At 44.5% G+C, this 20,070-nt stretch overlaps 1 protein-coding gene across 13 annotated transcripts in view; it reads right to left on the bottom strand.

The window, feature by feature from the left end:
* Positions 1–20,070, bottom strand: part of LOC126948402 (kelch-like protein 24) — a 172,850-nt gene that overhangs the window by 106,702 nt on the left and 46,078 nt on the right. For 7 of the 13 annotated variants that reach the window (XM_050780153.1, XM_050780155.1, XM_050780154.1 and 4 more), the window contains one exon: positions 12,916–13,013. In XM_050780153.1, the coding sequence (XP_050636110.1) occupies positions 12,916–13,013 (98 nt within the window). Of the gene's footprint in view, positions 1–201; positions 300–418; positions 607–12,915; positions 13,014–14,205; positions 19,650–20,070 lie in introns of those variants that run through there. The other 6 variants (XM_050780163.1, XM_050780165.1, XM_050780164.1 and 3 more) reach the window with 3 other exon arrangements.

Below are 20,070 nucleotides of genomic sequence, written 5' to 3'. Positions count from 1 at the left end.
CCCGGGAGGGCCGGTGGGGATGGCGACAGGTTGGAGGGGCATTCCAGGATCCTTTCGGTAAACCCACGACTTTCTGGTCCTGGGGCCAAATCTTGCCTCCAAGGCCAAGAGCTTAACATCCCGAAACCTCCGGCCGCTGCGGCTCGGGGACCCGCATCCCCTCAGCGGAGCGCCCCGCTGAGGAGGAAGCCCCCAACTCACGTTCCGATTCCAGGCTCCCGCTTCTGCGGCTCCTCGGCCCGCACCCGGGATCCTCCCTGCCCTCCCCTCGGGCCCGGGGCCTCACCGGGTCCCGCCGCGGCGCAGCCGGCCGATGGGGGAGGGGCGCGCACGTGCCCGCGCCGCCCCCGCCCAAACAATGCCCCAGACAGCAGGGCGCGCGCCCGCGCGGTCCCTTCCTGCGCCCGCCAACACTCACCCTTTCTCCGGGTCTCCAGCTGCAGCGCAGGCCCCGCCGGGCGCCGCGAGAGGGTAGAGCGAGGTGAGGGAGCGGGCGAAGCCCCGCGGAGCTGCCCAGCCACGAGGCCCCAGCGACCCCCGCAGCCCGCGGAAGCACCCAGATCGGTGGAACCCGCCCGACCCGTTCCGCCCCGCACGTCAGCAGCCGGGCGCGTCGGGGCGCGCGCGGCGGCGGTGGTGGCGGCGGCGCGCGCGCGCGGCCTCGGGGCGGAGCTCGCAGGGATGAGGGCGGGGCGGGGCGGGGCTGGTCCAGGCTGCGACCCCGGCCCGCGAGGCCACTTTCTGGGCAGTGTGGGCGTCGATTCTCGCAAAGGCGTGGTTGTCCATCACTTTTCTGCCCCAGAAGGTGGCGAATTTCAACCCCAAGTTTGACAGAATATTCATTCTGCCGGTATGTATGAGCTTCCCTATTAATTACAATAGTAACAATGATTTTTGTGTGTGCCATCTTTGTCCCAACCCATGTGCTAAGTGCTGGGTATACAAATAACAGTAGTTATTGCTAGCCCATTTTACAGATGAAGAGATTGAGGCAGGGAAGGCTTGAGACTTATCCCAGTCACACTAGTGACAATCCAAGTCCAGTTTTCCATCTAAATATCTCTTGAGGCCAACATTCTCTTTCGTTCTAACTCTACCACCCTCTACCCAAGACCCTGTCATCTCTCTGCCCAGGACTATAAATAGCCTCCCAACTGGTCTTCGGGGATCTTCTGTTCCCCTTCAATCCCTCCTCACTGTATAAAGATTTACTACTGGAGCTGATTTTTTAATACTTTACCTACATGTTATCAAATTTTTATGTATTTAATGTTTTTATCTACACATAATACATGTAAATGGTGTTTTGTTTTTTGTGGTTTTTTTCTTTTTTTTTTTTTTGAGAGAGTCTCCCTCTGTTGCCCAGGCTGGAGTGCAGTGGCATGATCTCGGCTCACTGCAGTCTCTGCCTCCCTGGTTCAAGTGATTCTCCTGCATCAGCCTCCCAAGTAGCTGGGATTATAGGCATGCACCACCACGCCCAGCTCATTTTTGTATTTTTAGTAGAGAGAGGGTTTCACCATGTTGGCCAGGCTGCTCTCAAACTCCTGACCTCAGGTGATCCACCCTCCTCAGCCTCCCAAAGTGCTGGGATTACAGGCATGAGCCACCACCCCCAGACTAATTTTTTTTTTTTAAAGACAGGTCTCACTATCACCACAGCTAGTCTCACACTTCCAGGCTCGAGAGATCCTCCTGGATGGGCGTGGTGGCTCACGCCTGTAATCCCAGCACTTTGGGAGGCTGAGGCGGGCAGATCACCTAAGGTCAGCAGTTCAAGACCAACCTGGCCAACATGGTGAAACGCCATCTCTACTAAAAATACAAAAATTAGCCGGGCATGGTTGCACATGCCTGTAATCCTAACTACTTGGGAAGCTGAGGCAGGAGAATCACAACTCGGGAGGTGGAGGTTGCAGTGAACCATTGCACTCCAGCATGGGCAACAAAAGTGAAACTCCATCTCAAAAACAAACAAACAGGGCCCGGCGCGGTGGCTCAAGCCTGTGATCCCAGCACTTTGGGAGGCCGAGACGGGCGGATCGCGAGGTCAGGAGATCAAGACTATCCTGGCTAACATGGTGAAACCCCGTCTCTACTAAAAAATACAAAAATTAGCCAGGCGAGGTGGCGGGCGCCTGTAGTCCCAGCTATTCGGGAGGCTGAGGCAGGAGAATGGTGTAAACCCGGGGGGCGGAGCTTGCAGTGAGCTGAGATCTGGCCACTGCACTCCAGCCTGGGCGACAGAGCAAGACTCCGTCTCAAAACAAACAAACAAACAAAAAACAATTAAGAAAGGCTTCCTTGAACCTTAAGCTAAGACTCAAGAGATAATAGGAACTGGGGAGATAAACATAAATTTCATGGAGAAGGGGGTGAGGTCAGAGATCAGGATGAGTGTGTTGGTGTTCCCCTACTCTTGGGGTTTAACACTCAGGTGGGAAGCATAGAAATACCCAGGTAAGTGCTGAGGAAGCTAGAAGTTGACCTCCCCTGGTCTAGCTTGGAAGGCTGTCCAATTCTGTGAGAAGGCTCACACAGCAGGGCTCGGGAGCAGGCCATGGCATTGGGAGGAGTCTGCAATAGTGCTGCTGGGGCACTGCAGTTTGCACAGTAGGTATGTCAGAATTCCAGAGTTCTCTTGTTGCTCCCTGCCTGGCATGCAGAAAGTAGCATGGTTGCCGGGCGCGGTGGCTCAAGCCTGTAATCCCAGCACTTTGGGAGGCCGAGACGGGCGGATCACGAGGTCGGGAGATCGAGATCATTCTGGCTAACACAGTGAAACCCCATCTCTATTAAAAAATACAAAAAAATAACTAGCCGGGCGAGGTGGCGGGCGCCTGTAGTCCCAGCTACTCAGGAGGCTGAGGCAGGAGAATGGCGTAAACCCGGGAGGCGGAACTTGCAGTGAGCTGAGATCCGGCCACTGCACTCCAGCCCGGGCAACAGAGCAAGACTCCGTCTCAAAAAAAAAAAAAAAAAAAGAAAGTAGCATGGTTACGAGCCACGGACAGACCAATAGGCACTGTGCCAAGGGGCAGGTTTCCTAAAGCAAAGGCCTTGTGGTAGGCTGATGGCCAGGGAATGGCCACAGAATGTAGCTAAGACCCCAAGGATGGGCAGTACTGAAGATACCAGTGGAGCTGAAGCACTCCTAAGTCAGCTGGTGAGAAGAGCAGGGATGGTAGAGTGGGGATGAAAGATGAGACATCAAACTCTGTGAAGATGCTAAAGCAACAGGTCATGAGCTTGCCAGCCAACCCCCTCAGCAGCTGATGCCCACAGGGCAGTGGAGACTGGAAGTCACCAGAGACATAGCAGCAGAGGCCAGTGAAAACTCAGGCTACAGCTCACAATCCTGCACACAGATCTCCCCTCCCATGCTGCCCTGAGGCTTCCCCTGTATCCTGTAGGCCACCTTGGGAAGTCAAGGGGGAGAAGGGTAAAGTTCTGATAAAACTGAAACTTTGAACTGTTTACCCAAATATTCACCAAAATGAAACTTTTTTCTTTTTCTTTTGAGACTGAGTCTCGCTCTATTCCCCAGGCTGGAGTGCAGTGGCATGATCACGGCTCACTGCCACCTCCGCCTCCTGGGTTCCAGTGATTTTCCTGCCTCAGCCTCCCAAGTAGCTGGGACTACAGGCGTGTGCCACTATGCCCGGCTAATTTTTTGTATTTTTAGTAGAGACGGGGTTTCACCATGTCAGCCGGAGTGGTCTCGATCTCCTGACCTCATGATCTGCCCGCCTCGGCCTCCCAAAGTGCTGGGATTACAGGCATGAGACACCGCGCCCAGCCTATTTGCCCTTTCAAAAACATCACTTGTGGCCAGGTGTGGTGGCTCATGCCTGTAATCCCAGCATTTTGGGAGGCCAAGGCAGGCAGATCACCTGAAGTCGGGAGTTCGAGACCAGCCTGGCCAACACCGTGAAACCCCATCTCTACTAAAAAGAAATACAAAAATTAGCTGGGCATGCTGACACACGTCTGTAATCCCAGCTACTCCGGAGGCTTGACCTGGCAGGCGAAGGTTGCAGTGAGCCAAGATCATGCCACTGCTCTCCAGCCTGGGTGACCGAGCAAGACTCCGTCTCAAAAAAAAAAAAAAAAAAAATCACTTGCCCCAATGAATAGATGGGGAATGACTGAAGAGGTGTGTGAACATAGAAGCAATGAGACAGTTAGAAAGCAATGTCAGTCGTCCAAGCAAAAAATGAGGGAATGAGGGTGGCACTGGGCGTGGTGGCTCACACTTGTAATCCCAGCATTTTGGGAGACTGAGGTGGGCAGATCACCTGAGGTCAAGAATTCGAGACCAGCCTGAACAATATGGTGAAACCCCATTTCTACTAAAAATACAAAAAAAGTAGCTGGGCGTGGTGGCTTGTAATCCCAGTTACTCGGGAGGCTGAGACAGGAGAATCGCTTGAGGCCAAGAGGAGAATCGCTTGAGCCCAGGAGGCAGAGGTTGTAGTGAGCCATTGCACTCCAGTCTGGGCATTAAAAGCGAAACTCCATCTCAAAAAAAAAAAAAAGAGGGTGGTTTAGTGGCTTACCCTGGCAGTGGAGATGGTGGGAAGAGGATAGATACAAGAACTATGGAGAAAATACCAGAAGACTTGACGATGATGAACTGGGAGGAGACTGGGGAGAGAAGGAAAGGAGACTGGCCTCTGAGAAGTCAAAATGGCCTCTTAGGTAAACTGCCTTTTCCTCCAGGCAGACTCAGCTCTGCTCTGGAGCTTGGCAAGTGGTTAGAGGCTGGTTTTAGGCTCCTGGCTAGCCAGGCTCCCTTAGGCAGCACTCACCTGCACAGCCACTGGAGGTGGGCCTGGAGGGAGAAGGTTAAGAGGGAGAACTGGGGTTGGCTCACAGGTTTCCAGCAGTGGCAGATGGTGGATGATGGTGTCATTTCCTGAAAGGAGGGAGACTGAAGGAAAAACAGATTTGAATGTTGGGGGTGGGAGAATCAAGAATTCCCTTTGGGACATTTTAAGTTCAAGGCATCCACTCAAAGACCTTTTTTTTTGAGACGGAGTCTTGCTCTGTCGCCCAGGCTGGAATGCAGTGGTGCGATCTTGGCTCACTGCAACCTCTGCCTCCCAGGTTCAAGTGATTCTCATGCCTCAGCCTCCCAAGTAGCTGGGATTACAGACGTGTACTACCAACACCTGGCTAATTTTCATATTTTTAGTAGAGACGTGGTTTTACCATGTTAGCCAGGCTGGTCTCGAACTCCTGACCTCAGGTGATCCACCCACCTCGGCCTCCCAAAGTGCTGGGATTACAGGCATGAGCCACCGCACCTGGCCCTGAAGATATTAAATCTGTACATAAGGCTTTGGGGCTCAGAAGAGACCTGATGGGTGGCACTGTCAATGTACCGTTGTCAACAGGTAGTTAACGAACACTGGTGAGGTTGCCATGAGAGAGTTCAGAGAGTTTGCATAGTCATAGCCTACAGATGTCACATTTTTTTTTTAATGAGCCAACATTTCAAACATTGACAAATTTCTTTTTTTTTTTGAGACGGAGTCTCGCTGTGTCGCCCAGGCTGGAGTGCAGTGGCCGGATCTCAGCTCACTGCAAGTTCCGCCTCCCGGGTTTACGCCATTCTCCTGCCTCAGCCTCCTGAGTAGCTGGGACTACAGGCGCCCGCCACCTCGCCCGGCTAGTTATTTTTTTGTATTTTTTAGTAGAGACGGGGTTTCACCAGGTTAGCCAGGATGGTCTCGATCTCCTGACCTTGTGATCCGCCCGTCTCGGCCTCCCAAAGTGCTGGGATTACAGGCTTGAGCCACCGCGCCCGGCAGACAAATTTCACATAATACCCTGAATTGCTGCTTCTATGGAAAATCAGAAACTGTGGTAACCTGGCCATACATTGTTATTTTTTATTTTACTATTATTTTTGGGGGGACAAAGTCTTGCTCTGTAACCCAGGCTGGAGTGCAGTGGCACAATCTCAGCTCACCACAACCTCTGTCTCCCAGGTTCAAGCAATTCTCCTGCCTCAGCATCTCGAGAACCTGGGATTACAGGCGCATGCCACCACACCTGGCTAATTTTTGTATTTTTAGTAGAGACGGGGTTTCGCCATGTTGGCCAGGCTGGTCTCGAACTCCTGACCTCAGGTGATTCGCCCACCTCGGTCTCCGGAAGTGCTGAGATTACAGGCGTGAGCCACCGCGCCCAGCCCATACATTGTTATAATTGAATATTAGCTATTAATAACACTACTTACCAGGCAGTGCTCCAAGCACTTCACAAATTTAATCTTTGTAACAACTTTATTATTATCATTCCTACTTTAAATAAGAGAAAAATGAAGCATGAAAAGGTTGAGTAATTTAGCTGTGTCAGACAGCTAAGTGTGGAGCTGGGTTGTAGACCCAGGCAGTCTGCCCCCAGGGCCTGAGAGTTTAGCAGCCATATCAGGAAGCAGCTGGAAAGCTGCAATCCTATTTAGAGAAGCCCCATTACCTTCAGGGCAAAGGTCCCATACCAAGCCCTAGTGTTTTCCTAACACCTTCCTCCATCCCAGTCTGAGCGTGAGTTTGTTTTACTCACACTGCTGTTTTCTCATACGAGAGAATTATGTCTCTATACCCATGCCAAGTAGTAAATGAAAAATACTCAATTAAGATGTCTAACTTCAGCTGGGAGTGGTGGTGTGTGCATGTAGTCCCAGTTACTTGGGAGGCTGGGGCAGGAAGATCGCTTGAGCCGGGGAGTTCCAGGCCAGCCTGGGCAATATAGCGACAGACCCTATATCTTTAAAAAAAAAAAAAAAAAGTATTGGCCAGGCAGCAGCGGTGCATGCCTGTAATCCCAGCACTTTGGGAGGCTGAGGTGGGTGAATTGCTTGAGTCCAGGAGTTTGAGACCAGCCTGGGCAACATGGCAAAACCCTATCTTTACAAAAAATACAAAAATTAGTTGGGTGTGGCAGTGTGTGCCAGTAGTTCCAGCTACTCAGGATGCTGAGGTGGGGAAATCACTTGTACCCGGGAGGTTGAGGCTGCAGTGAGCTGAATTTCCACTACTGTACTGCGCTCCAGCCTGGGCAACAGAGAGAGACCCTGTATCAAAAAAAAAAAAAAAAAAAAAAAAATCCCCAAAACGAACAAACAAAAAAAACTTCTTCATATAATAATTAATATATAATTTATTTGTGAAACTTCTGTTTGTGTAATACCTGGTCAGATTAAAATCGGTAAAAACATTAATAAATATGTATGAAAAACTCTCAAATATGTTTCTGTGCTTCCAATACAATCATATTTCTGAGGTAATCAATCATTCCCAAGTATATGAGATTGAAATGACCCAGAGGCAAGGCAAAAGCAATGTTAAATAACTTTTTATTTTAGATAGTTTTATTTAGATAAGGTCATCTCTTTAGACTGAGGTGGGGAAGATGTTGACAGTATGCTTAAACTTGGTTTCCAACCTGGGGAAAAAACAGTTTCAGCCCTGCTGTGATCGGTGCTCAAGGCAGCCTTGACATCCTGGACTCAAGCAATGCTCCCACCTCAGCCTCCCGAGTAGCTAGGATTGATTGCCAGGACTGGTCTCGAACTCCTGGCCTCAAGCAGTCCTCCTGCCTCGACCTCCCAAAGTATTGGGGTTACAGGCATGAGCCACCACACCCGAATGATTCTTGTCTCACAGACTTTTTTTTTTTTTTTTTTAGAGACAGGACTCTTGCCATGTAACCCAGGCTACAATCGAACTCCTGAGCCCAAGAGATCCTCCACGTCTCAGCCTGCTGGGAAAGGAGAATGGGTGGTTCCGATTGCTCACCAGTCTGTTAGTAAACTGTGAGAGTGGGGTGGGGAGGGTGAATGTTAAATGTAATACTCATGAGAGGAAAGTAACTGTTTTCTTTCTTTTTTTTTTTTATTTTGAGACAGAGTCTCGCTCTGTCGCCCAGGCTAAAGTACAGTGGCATGATCTCAGCTCACTGCAACCTCTGCCATCTGGGTTCAAGCAATTCTCATGCCTCAGCCTCCCAAATAGCTGGGATCACAGACGTGCATCACCACGCCCAGCTAATTTTTGTCTTTTTAGTAGAGACGGGGTTTCAACATGTTAGCCAGGCTGGTCCCAAACTCCTGACCTCAGGCGATCTGTCTGCCTCGGCCTTCCAAAGTGCTAGGATTACAGGCTTGAGCCACCTGCGTCCAGCAGAAAATTAACGGTTATTAAATTTAGTCCAGAAGGTTCCAGGAATGCTGACGCTAACCCTGGAAAAGAAGCTCAGTGGCTGGGAGTCCTCCTGCTGAGATCTGCTGCCCAACAGATTGAGGGGCTCAACGTGGGGGGAAGAGGGCATCAGACGAACTAGGAAAGCTGGAGAAGGATGGTGGATCCAAAGCTCTGCCTGACAGTGGGAGGGGGAGGCTGGCTCAGATGGAAAATTGTTGCTAGACTCTGACCCAGAGGTACCCAGTATCCCAGCCTCCTTTCTGGGAAGACCAACCTCCCTTTCTAAGTTTAACAGGAATGGGACCCCCCGGGATGCTTAAAGTGATGAAATACCCCCACATGAATGCAGATACTAATTAGACTTGTAAAATGAGAACTCCACTTCTTAATACCCCCAATAAAACTGTTTGCTGGGCTCGTGGCTCACGCCTGTAATCCAACATTTTGGGAGGCCGAGGTGGGCAGATCACGAGGTCAGGAGTTCGAGACCAGCCTGGCCAACACGGGGTGAAACCCTGTCTCGGCCAGGGGCGGTGGCTCACGCCTGTAATCCCAGCACTTTGGGAGGCCGAGGTCGGCGAATCACGACGTCAGGAGTTCGAGACCAGCCTGGCCAACATGGTGAAACCCTGTTTCTACTAAAAATACAAAAATTAGCTGGGCGTAGTGGTGGGCACCTGTTATCCCAGTTACTTGGGAGGCTGAGGCAGAAGAATTGCTTGAACCTGGGAGGCGGAGGTTGAAGTGAGCTGAGATTGCGCCATTGCACTCCAGTCTGGGCAACAGAGGGAGACTCTGTCTCAAAAAAAAAAAAAGAAAAGAAACCCTGTCTCTACTAAAAATACAAAAATTACCCGGGCATGGTGGTGGGCGCCTGTAATCTCAGCTACTCAGGAGGCTGAGGCAGGAGAATCGCTTGAACCTGGGAGGCAGAGGTTGCAATGAGCTGAGATCATGCCATTGCACTCGAACATGGGGAACATGGGCAACAGAGCGAGAGTCCATCTCAAAAACAAAAACAAACAAAAAACTGTTAAAAGTGAGTGCCTAGGAATTACAATCAGGCTGTTAAAAATAAATGATTGTGCCCAACTAGGCCCAAATGAGAAATCAAATGTCCGGTTGCCCTATTAAGATTTTGACAAGGAGCCGGGCGCGGTGGCTCAAGCCTGTAATCCCAGCACTTTGGGAGGCGGAGACGGGCGGATCACAAGGTCAGGAGATCGAGACCATCCTGGCAAACACGGCGAAACCCCGTCTCTACTAAGAAAATACAAAAAAAAAACTAGCCGGGCGAGGTGGCGGGCGCCTGTAGTCCCAGCTACTCAGGAGGCTGAGGCAGGAGAATGGCGCGAACCCGGGAGGCGGAGCTTGCAGTGAGCCGAGATCGCCCCACCGTACTCCAGCCTGGGCGACAGAGCGAGACTCCGTCTCAAAAAAAAAAAAAAGATTTTGACAAAACCATATCCCACCCTTGTAGATGGACCCTATCATAATCCAAAAGAGCCATGCAATGTGCTTCTCCTATGCTATATACTGAATGTTTGTGCCCTCCAAAATTTCTGTGTTGAAACTTAATCCCCAATGTGACAGTATTTGCAGTTGGGGCCTCTGTGTGGTGATTAGGTCTTCAGGGTGGAGTGCCTTTTTTACTTTTTTGTTTTGTTTTCTTCTGTTTCTTTGAGACAGAGTCTTGCTCTGTTGCCTAGGCTGGAGTGCAGTGGCATGATCTCAGCTGACTGCAATCTCTGCCTCCCGGGCTCAAGTGATATCCGGCTAATTTTTGTACCTTTAGTAGAGACGGGGCTTCACCATGTTGGCTGGGCCGGTCTCCAACTCCTGACCTCAGGTGATCCTCCCGCCTCAGTATCCCAAAGTGCTGGGATTACAGTATGAGGCACTCTGCCTGGCCACCCTTTTAAATTATTATTATTATTTTTGAGATGGAGTCTCACTCTGTCGCCCAGGCTGGCGTGATCTCGGCTCACTGCAACCTCCACCTCCCAGGTTCAAGCAGTTCTCCTGCCTCAGCCTCCCAAGTAGCTGGGATTACAGGCATGCGCCACCATGCCCAGCTAATTGTGTGTTTTTAGTAGAGATGGGGTTTTTCCATGTTGGTCAGGCTGGTCTCGAACTCCCAACCTCAGGTGATCCGCCCACCTCGACCTCCCAAAGTACTGGGGTTACAGGGGTAAGCCACCGCGCTCAGCCTGCCTTAATTTTTTTTTACTGTAGGGTCTTGCTTTGTTGCCCAGGCTGGCATGCAGTGGTGCAATCATGGCTCACTGCAACCTCGCCCTCCTGGACTCAAGCGATCCTCCCCCTCAACCTCCCGAGTAGCTGGGACCACAGGTCAGGAGTTCAAGACCGGCCTGGCCAACAGGCCTGCCTTAGCCTCCCAAAGTGCTGGGATTACAGGCGTGAGCCACCGTGCCTGGCCCCGAGTTTTCATTAAGTGAACTCATATCGCAGGAAGAAAGACTGAAGTCTGTTAACACACTGAACAGACTTTTGTCACAAACTATTGTCCACTCTGTAGGCCCAACAGAGTTTTGTCCCAGCCCATTCAAAGTTCTACAAACCCATTTAATTCCCTTAAAAATCATTTACTGCTCACACCTATAATCCCAGCACTTTGGGAGGCTGAGGCAGGTGGATCACGAGGTCAGGAGTTCGAGACCAGCCTGGCAAATATGGTGAAACCCCATCTCTACTAAAACCCTCTCTCTACAAAAATTAGCTGGGCATGGTGGCGCGTGCCTGTAGTCCCAGCTATTTGGGAGGCTGAGACAGAAGAATCGCTTGAACCTGGGAGGCAGAGGTTGCAATGAGCCAAGATCGTGCCACTGCACTCCAGCCTGGGCGACAGAGAGAGACTCCGTCTCAAAATAAATAAATAAATAAATAAAAATCATTTACTACCTCCCTGAAATCACCCACACTTCCTATCTTCCTTTCCCCTAAGAAGGGTATATGACATTCTCTACCCCATTGCATAGTGGGGTAATTACTTTGTGATTCTCCCCTGTGCACATTAATAAATGTGTATGCCTTTTCTATTAAAATCCCTTTTGTTTTCCCTTGGACCCTACATCATAAATGTGCCTAAAGAACTCTTCTCATTATAAAAAAAAGAAAAAAAAGAGAGAGAAGAAACTATCAGGGAATTTTCCTTGCTGCTTTGTACTCTATTTGCTATAGATAAGACCAAACAGAGAATTTGGGTAGCCAGAGTTTGTATATTGAATGAGTCTGAGTTTTTGTGGCCCAAAATGCAGGCAGTCTGTTTTAAAGGAAAGAATATTGATTGATATGATAATCTGATAGCTGGGAAAGCTCATATGATTTTTCTCTTAATTTATACTCCTTCTACAATGCTGATATCTATATTTTGTATAGGAGATTTATGTGAGCTGGGCATTGTGGCTCATGCCTGTAATCCCAGCACTTTGTGAGGCCAAGGCAGAAGGTTCACTTTAAGTCGGGGGTTTGAGAGCAGCCTGGGCAACACAGCAAGACCCCGTTTCTACAAAAAATTTAAAAATTAGCTAGGCGTGGTAGCACGAGCCTGTAGTCCTATAGCTACTAGGGATGCTAAGGTGGGAGAATCACCTGAGTCTGGGAAATTGAAGCTGCCATGAGCCATGATTGTGCCACTGTACTTCAATCTGGGTGACATAGTGAGATCCTATCTCAAAAAAAAGATCCTAACATAATTAGGAGGAAACTATCCCTTCTGTCTCCATTATCAGTTAGTAAACAGCAGAGAAGCAGAAGACAGGTATAGTCCATTTCCCTCCTCATTCCATTAAAACAGTAGGTGATTTTTGTTTGTTTGTTTGTTTTGAGATAGTCTTGCTCTGTCACCCAGGCTGGAATGCTGTGACTCAATCTCGGCTCACTGCAATCTCCGCCTCCCAGGTTCAAGAGATTCTCCTGCCTCAGCCTCCTGAGTAACTGGGATTACAGGCGCATGCCACCATGCCCAGCTAATTTTTGTATTTTTAGTAGAGATGGGGTTTCACCATGTTGGCCAGGCTGGTCTCTATCTCTTGACCTCATGATCCTCTCGCCTTGGCCTCCCAAAGTGCTGGGAATACAGGCGTGAGCCACCACACCCAGCAAGGTCATTTTTTTTAAAAAGGGAAAATTTAAAGTATAATACAAGAGGCTCCTATTCATCCATTGTCCAAGGTTTTTCAAATATGAGCTAATGAATACTTTTAGTTCTTTCAATTCCTTCCCTGCCTTTGCACATTGCATTTTTGCCCTGAGCCAGCTGCATGAAGTTATGTGCTGCTCTTGTGTGTGATAACTATGTTCACCCTTTAGTATATACTACATAATCTCATCTCCTTACAAGAAGCCTGTAAGATAAGTATTATGGCTACATTTCCTAGAACCAAAAGAGAGACTGAGAGAGGTAAATGACTCTACAGCAAAGAACTGGTTGGAATCAGGTCTGATGAAGCCCGTGCATTTTACAGATATAACTATAGAGGCATTAAGTCAAATGAAAACACCTTTAACATTAAAAACCACTCTAGGGGCTGGGCACAGTGGCTCACACTTGCAATCCCACCACTTTGGGAGGCTGAAGCAGACAGATCACCAGAGCCCAGGTGATCTGTCTGCTTCAGACAACATGGCGAGACCCCATCTCTACAAAATAAAAGTAAAGGCCAGGCATGGCGGTGCTCACCTGTAGTCCCAGGTACTTGTGTGGCTGAGGTGGGAGGATTGCTTGCGCCTGGCAAGTTGAGGTTGCAGTGAGCCGTGATCGCACCACGGCACTCCAGCCTGGGTGACAGAGTGAGAACTTGACTCAAAAATAATAATAACAAGATGAAAACCCTAATTGCCTTTACTTTGACGGCAAAACTCTAAGCATAAAATCTAAGCATATTATGTGCTTCTATAGTGTTTTTGTGTATTTTCAAAAATATACTTTTGCCAATGCAAATTCAGACATTGCCTCTGCAGTATATAATAACCCTAGGCTGGATGTGGTGTCTCATGTCTGTAATCCCAGTGCTTTGGGAGGCAGAAGCATCACTTAAGGCCAGGAGTTGGAGACCAGCCTGGGCAACATAACCTTGTCTCTACAAAAAATAATTAGCCAGGCGTGGTGGCACACACCTGCAATTCCAGCTACTTGGGACCCCAAGAGTTTAGGCTGCAGTTAGCAATGATGGTGCCACCATACTCCAGCCCGTGGATGACACAGTGGGACCCTATCTCAAAAAAAAAAAAAAAAAAAAAAAAAAAAAAAAGGATAACTATGCTTTTTAAAAAAATTTTCTTTGACTCAATGTGAGAACCAAATCGTAAGAACATTTGGTTGCAGATGTTATGGGTCACCTTGTGTTAATTAAAATTTTTAGGCCAGGAACAGTGGCTCATGCCTGTAATCCCAGCACTTTGGGAGGCCAAGGCGAGCAGATCACGAGGTCAGGAGTTTGAGACCAGCCTGACCAACATGATGAAACCCTGTCTCTACTAAAAATACAAAAATTAGCCGGGCATGGTGACACGCACCTGTAGTCCCAGCTATTACAGCTACAGGAGGCTGAGGCATGAGAATCACTTGAACCTGGTAGGTGGAGGTTGCAGTGACCCACGACTGCACCACTACACTCCAGCCTGGGTGACAGAGCAAGACTCCGTCTCAAAAAAAAAAAAAAAAAATTTATTTTTTGAATAGGGAATACTTTCGTGTGTTTCAGACTAAGAAATTGATTTTATACGTATTTATAATTATATATATATACACACACACGTATGCAGTAAAGTTTCATTTTTACTTGTCCTTCAGTCACCATTTCATTTCCTCTTACACACTAACGTTTTCAGTTTCTTATTTATCCTTCCAGTTATTTTATGGACATACCAGTAAATATACACATCTATTAATATATCCAGTATTTTCTCCATCTCTTTTTTGCACAACCCTTTAAATATATTTAAAATAAAACAGAACAACAAATTTTTGGTAAACAAAATTTAATACAACCATATAGTCAAGTAATAATGGTTAAAAGACATTTTATTAGATACAACTTTTAAAAAATTAAACTATGCAAGAAGTATATTTAAACAACACATGTAAGTATTCACGTGCTACAACTTAACTAAGAACAATGAAATACAAAGCATTCTTTTCACTATGAAGACTCTGGAGCCTCTAATTGAAAGCAAATGACCTTAGGTCTATACTAGTTATAAAGCAGATTATACTTTTGTTCAACTCTAAAATTGTATTGTCTTAGAGCTCCAACAACTCTTAATAAAAATGTAAATAAAGAAACCATGGGGGAGGGGTGATAGGGAGGGAAGAGTAAGTGCTTTTTCAAGAAAGTTAAATGAAAAAGCCTGAAGAGGGAAAAAATTGTACATAAGTATGGAACAAAAATAAGTATACTTTTTTGACATTCGATGTAGATACTGCAAATGAATTTACACGGGTTTAATCAATGTAAGATAGATATTTGTCTGAATATTTTAAAAAGCACCTAGGTATCAAAAAATAAAAACAAAAAATATAATGAAACTCCAAACATCCAACAATCTCCCTTAACATTCTCATTCTGCCAAGCAACCACACGTTGGTGCTTATTACACAATTTAAGAAGGGGAAGTTTATTTATTCTATAGGAAACAAATATGAACCTTATCTAAGGTAAGCTTCATTTAGATTGAAAAAAAAGTTGAAATAGCACTAGAGAACTTAAGGCACATAAACAAATTCAGGTGCAGTTATTTTGAAACCATTAAAACAAATTCTTTTCTTTGGAACAATATATAAAATAAGTTATGAATGTTGCTGTTTTTAAAAAATTTATGATGATAACCTTCAGCACTAGGAAAATTTAATATCTAAGGCAATCACACAAATGTAAAACGTTCATATAAAACATTAAAAAATGTCTAAAGTGTCTCTGGAATTATTCATTCACACTCCTGGCTCAAATGGTTTCTGGTGCCTAGCATTAGATGTGACAATAATGATAGCTAGCTAGTCAAACCTACTGCCTTAAAGATCAACCAATTCGCTCCATTCTGGTTACTTGGCATGGTGAATTTATTTAACTAAAAAGAATAATGGGGTGAGGTGATGTAAACCTGGTTTTCAATAAGATGCACAACAAATTCTAATAAGGCCAAAACTCTGTTGAGGTTAACTGGTGTCTTGAGTTTACTAAAATAAAGGCAGTCCATAGGAAGCCTTGAAGAGCCATTATCTTACCACTTGGCACCACCTAAACACCAAGCCCTTCTCTCTGAAAATACAGGCCGGGCGTGGTGGCTCAAGCCTGTAATCTCAGCACTTTGGGAGGCCGAGGTGGGCGGATCACGTGGTCGGGAGTGATCCATCTCTACTAAACCCCGTCTCTACTAAAAATACAAAAAAATTAGCCGGATGTGGTGGCATGCATCTGTAGTCTCAGCTACTCGAGAGGCTGAGGCAGAATCCCTTGAACCCGGGAGGTGGAAGTTGCAGTCAGCTGAGATCGCACCACTGCACTCCAGCCTGGGTGACAGAGCAAGACTCCGTCCCCCCGCCCCCCAAAAAAGAAAATACAGTTTGAAGTAGATGTCTTTTCCACATATAAATCTCAAGACATAAAAGGCACACACAATTCAACTCCTCTCTTTTCATATATGGGTTCTCACAGCAATTTAAAAAATCTATTGCCATATCCAGACAACAGGAAAAAACAAAAACAAAAACAAAAACAAAACATACCTGGTTTGCTTATTGACAAAAGTGGTGTAATTGAACCTTTGTCTTTCCTGAGTTTCAAAAAGGCTATTTGACAGTAGAGATACATAAACAATTCATATTCACTAAGATAAAATGTATCAGTCCACAAAACATTTTCATCTTTTTAAATATAAAAGAATCAATGTTCAACCACCACCATGTGTGAAGCCCCTTTTTCCAAATTAAACTTACTCTAGAATCATGAATTGAAGATTATTCAGTTATGGCACTTTACACCCCAAACAAGCAAAAGTAACAAGTTAATACCCTCCCTGAGTATTTACATCATCTTATCACCTGGTTTAAATGGAGTAAATACCTATATTTCAATCATCTAGGAAATAAAAAGGTTACTGAAGATCCAATACGCTAGTATTTCATACCTGTGCAGTAAAGTCAGTGGGAAGATTACAGTAGAAAAGGAGGAGGTTCTACTGTTGTAAAAATTAGACCACTTTTGTAGCTGACTCACATAGAGGAAAAACAGAAAAGGATTAAAGTTCATTAAAAACAAACAAACCTGTACTTTTCTGTTCTACAAAGCATACCTTTGAATTCCCTTTCCAACTGAGGTATCACAGCTGGGTTTAGCAAACTCATCTCTTCTGACCTTGTAAAACTAAATTGTCATAAAGATTCTGATTATTCACAAGTCATCATTACTAATACTCATGATGTACTTTCAAATGTAAAAAGTTGTAGAAATGCCCAAATAAAAAAATCTTCCAGAATCGAATTTAGCATGGTCAACTAATTTTTACTTTATATGCTTTTTTTCTGATCATCGCACACTGCTAAAATCTGTGGTGTTTGGTATATATGTGTGTATACAACCATACTATCTACATACATACACATGTACATATATAGATTCCAAACCAAAGGTTTATATGAGCATCACCTATCAAAAGAAAAATCTTTTGATTTTTGATAGGTGATGAGAGAATGAATACAATCTGACACCAATTTGGCTGATATATCCCTTTTGGTATAGTAATTCTACTCTAAAATTCTTGTTTATTTTATCAAGTCTAATGCTATTATTGATCAAGAATTAGTAAAGGAAGATAAATATTAAAAAATGAAAATATAAGTTGGATAACTTTAAAATAGTTATTTAAATTTTCTAAGATTCAACGTAAGTTCTTGGTGGCCTTCAATATAAATTTTAACTACTTAATTTATGTAGTTTTAAATTATGTAAAGAAAAATTAATATTGGTATGAGGTCTGTGCTTAAAAAAATCTGTTTTTCAGGATTTCATTTCAAATTTACTATAATAAACACATGGATATTAAAATAAATGTATAACAAAATAAAAGTAAATAGTTAATACTTTTTACAATAGACAAAAATACTGGAATACAAAGTTATCTTGAGAAAGTCTTTTTTTATGTGAAGTCCTGTATTCATGAAATGGACATGATCTTACAAATACACATGAAAATAACAACTATCATTTGTAGAATCCCCATTTACAAAATACTTTTTCACACATTATCTCATTTACTGTAAAGAATTTCTGATCTAAATAATTCTATTATCTATAAGAGTATAATGCAGATGTTTACTCTAAAATTAAAGTACAAGTATCCAAACTGTACCTACATTCTTTCAACTAAGATGATAGAAAATTGTTTTCTGAATTGCTGTTACCACAAAATGGTATTTTAAAATTATGATTTGAAAAATAAAAATTCCCTAACAATTTTTAAGTTTTTTAGAGTTTTCCTCAGAATGTAGATTCTAGCTAAGCATTAAAGTTTAAAAAATGTCTATTTGAAATCTCTGTATCATTCTAAGATGAGAAAACAATGTAGCTTACCAATGTCAGGCTTTTTATTTCAAACTTGTTTTTAACAGAAATCTGGTGACACTCTAATTACATATTTGCATCATCCCTTCTGTCACAAGAAATATACAAATTATAACGTGAAAGACAACAGTGACTGGAAGTTAACCTACAGCAGGCTACCTAGAACATCCCTAAATGTTGTAAATTATATCCATCCACGCGGAATCACAATAATCACTTATGCTGTAGTTCCTGCCATATCCATCTATTTGCATTAGAAAAAAAATTCACATTCCTCTCTGAAAACTGATAAGCTTTATAAAGTGGAGTTGAAAAATCTAGACAAAAGCAGTCTGTCTACTGAAGCTTGAAAATGCTGATTAGTATTTTACACAATGGGGGCCAAATGAAAGACTTATCTTAAAGATGGGAACTACTGCTAAGTTTTTTCAGATAACTAATTTTAAAAGAAAAATGGACCCACTGAGATAGGTGGTCCCTGCTTTATCCTATTAAAGGTACCGTAACAGTAGAGCCTCTCAGGAATTTTAGCTGTTCACTAGAAGTTAGGATAATCAAGGAAGAGGTCCTCACCCAAAGCACCATACTAATGAGGTCAAACCCTACTGGGCTAGGGAAGAAAACCTATCCCTATTTTTCTTTTTCTTTTCTCTTGAGACAGAGTCTCACCCCGTTGCCCAGGCTAGAGTGTGGTGTGCGTTCATAGCTCACTGCAGCCTCAAACTCCTGGGCTCAAGCAATCCTCCTGCCCCAGCCTCCTGAGTAGCTGGGAGTACAGGTGTGAGTCACTGTGCCTGGCTGTCTGTCTCTGGTTTTCACAAGACAATATTGCAAAATGGGTTTCAACTGCTTTATCAAGTTAAGAAAAGAAACTTTCTTAGAAGATTGAAGAGATGATGCATAAAAACTTTGAGAGCCATAGTGGGTCATTTTTCCTTCAATGGCCATTCCATTTTTCTCTTAGGAATTAACTTGTCATTTTAATCCCCTCTGTAGGGGCACTTATTTTTCTATCTCCTACCTAATTTCCCCCTAAAAACATGTTTAATGTAAGACAGCAATTCTAAGAATAAAGTCACAATAGTTCAGTATTTTATGATACCTGAATTGTCATTACATTTTTATCAATTACAGAAAAAAACTCTTCAATAAAATTAATCAATCTGGATATACTTTGTTAACAACAAAGGTTTTTAAAACTGATTTTTTCTCCTAGAATGCATTCTAAGCATTAACTTCTTCAACCTAAATGATGCCTCAAGTCATGCAATTTTCTCTACATATATGACAAAATAAGGAATATACATACAGATAAACATACATAATAAGTGAAGACACCATTCACACGTTCCTAAAAGGTCTGCAGACAGACATTTCCTAATTCACATAGGCTTCTTACAAATACTTACAAAGGTACACTCCTCAAAGGCCAAGTAACAACCACCATTACCTTTAACAAAAAAGTTTTTTTTTCAGTTATAGGAAAGGCTTTATTACAGTTTGAAAGATTGATATTTGAGGAGAAAGGCACCAAATTATTATTTTTACTACTTTTTGCATATGGCACAAAGGAGATATGTGAAGTTCCCACTCTAGAGTTTTTAAAACCTCCCATCTTGGATTGGTGTGGCTTCTTCGGTGAGGTATCCTGGCTTCAGAGTTTAAAACATTTCTCATTGTATCTATGAATAGTCACACAGCCATGATAGGACACTGGCCTGGGCATTGCAGCTACCCCTGTGATGATACTTGTTGCAGGATCATAACAGAGAATAGTGTCTGTGGCTTCTCCATTTTCCCGTCTTCCACCCAGGATATATATTTTACCATTACACACAGACATACCACAGTTTTCCTGTTTAACCAAATACATAAACAAAACATTAACCATTGAAGATAAAGGATTTGGTAACAAACAGAAAAGCAAAATAATGCTTTAACACAGTCAAAAAAAGGGAGACATGATATAAGCTAAGGTTCTTTGGCCCAACTCTGTTCTGTGTGTGAGTGCTGGATAAGTTTGCATGAATGAAATGAATGTCAAGATAGATGTTATGTCAGTTGTAGCCATAATAAATAATGAGATCATGTCCTTTGTAGGGATGTGGATGGAGCTGGAGGCCATCATCCTTAGCAAACTAACACAGGAACAGAAAACCAAATACTGCATGTTCTCACTTATAAGTGGGAGCCAAATGATGAGAATACAGGGACACATGGAGGGGAACAAAATACACTAGGGCCTTTCGGAGGGTGGAGGGTGGAGGGTTGAGGGA

Source organism: Macaca thibetana, chromosome 2 (assembly GCF_024542745.1).
Source record: "Macaca thibetana thibetana isolate TM-01 chromosome 2, ASM2454274v1, whole genome shotgun sequence".
NCBI lineage: Eukaryota > Metazoa > Chordata > Mammalia > Primates > Cercopithecidae > Macaca > Macaca thibetana.
Note: the sequence above shows the minus strand (reverse complement) of the source record. Positions and strands in the feature narration are given on the sequence as shown.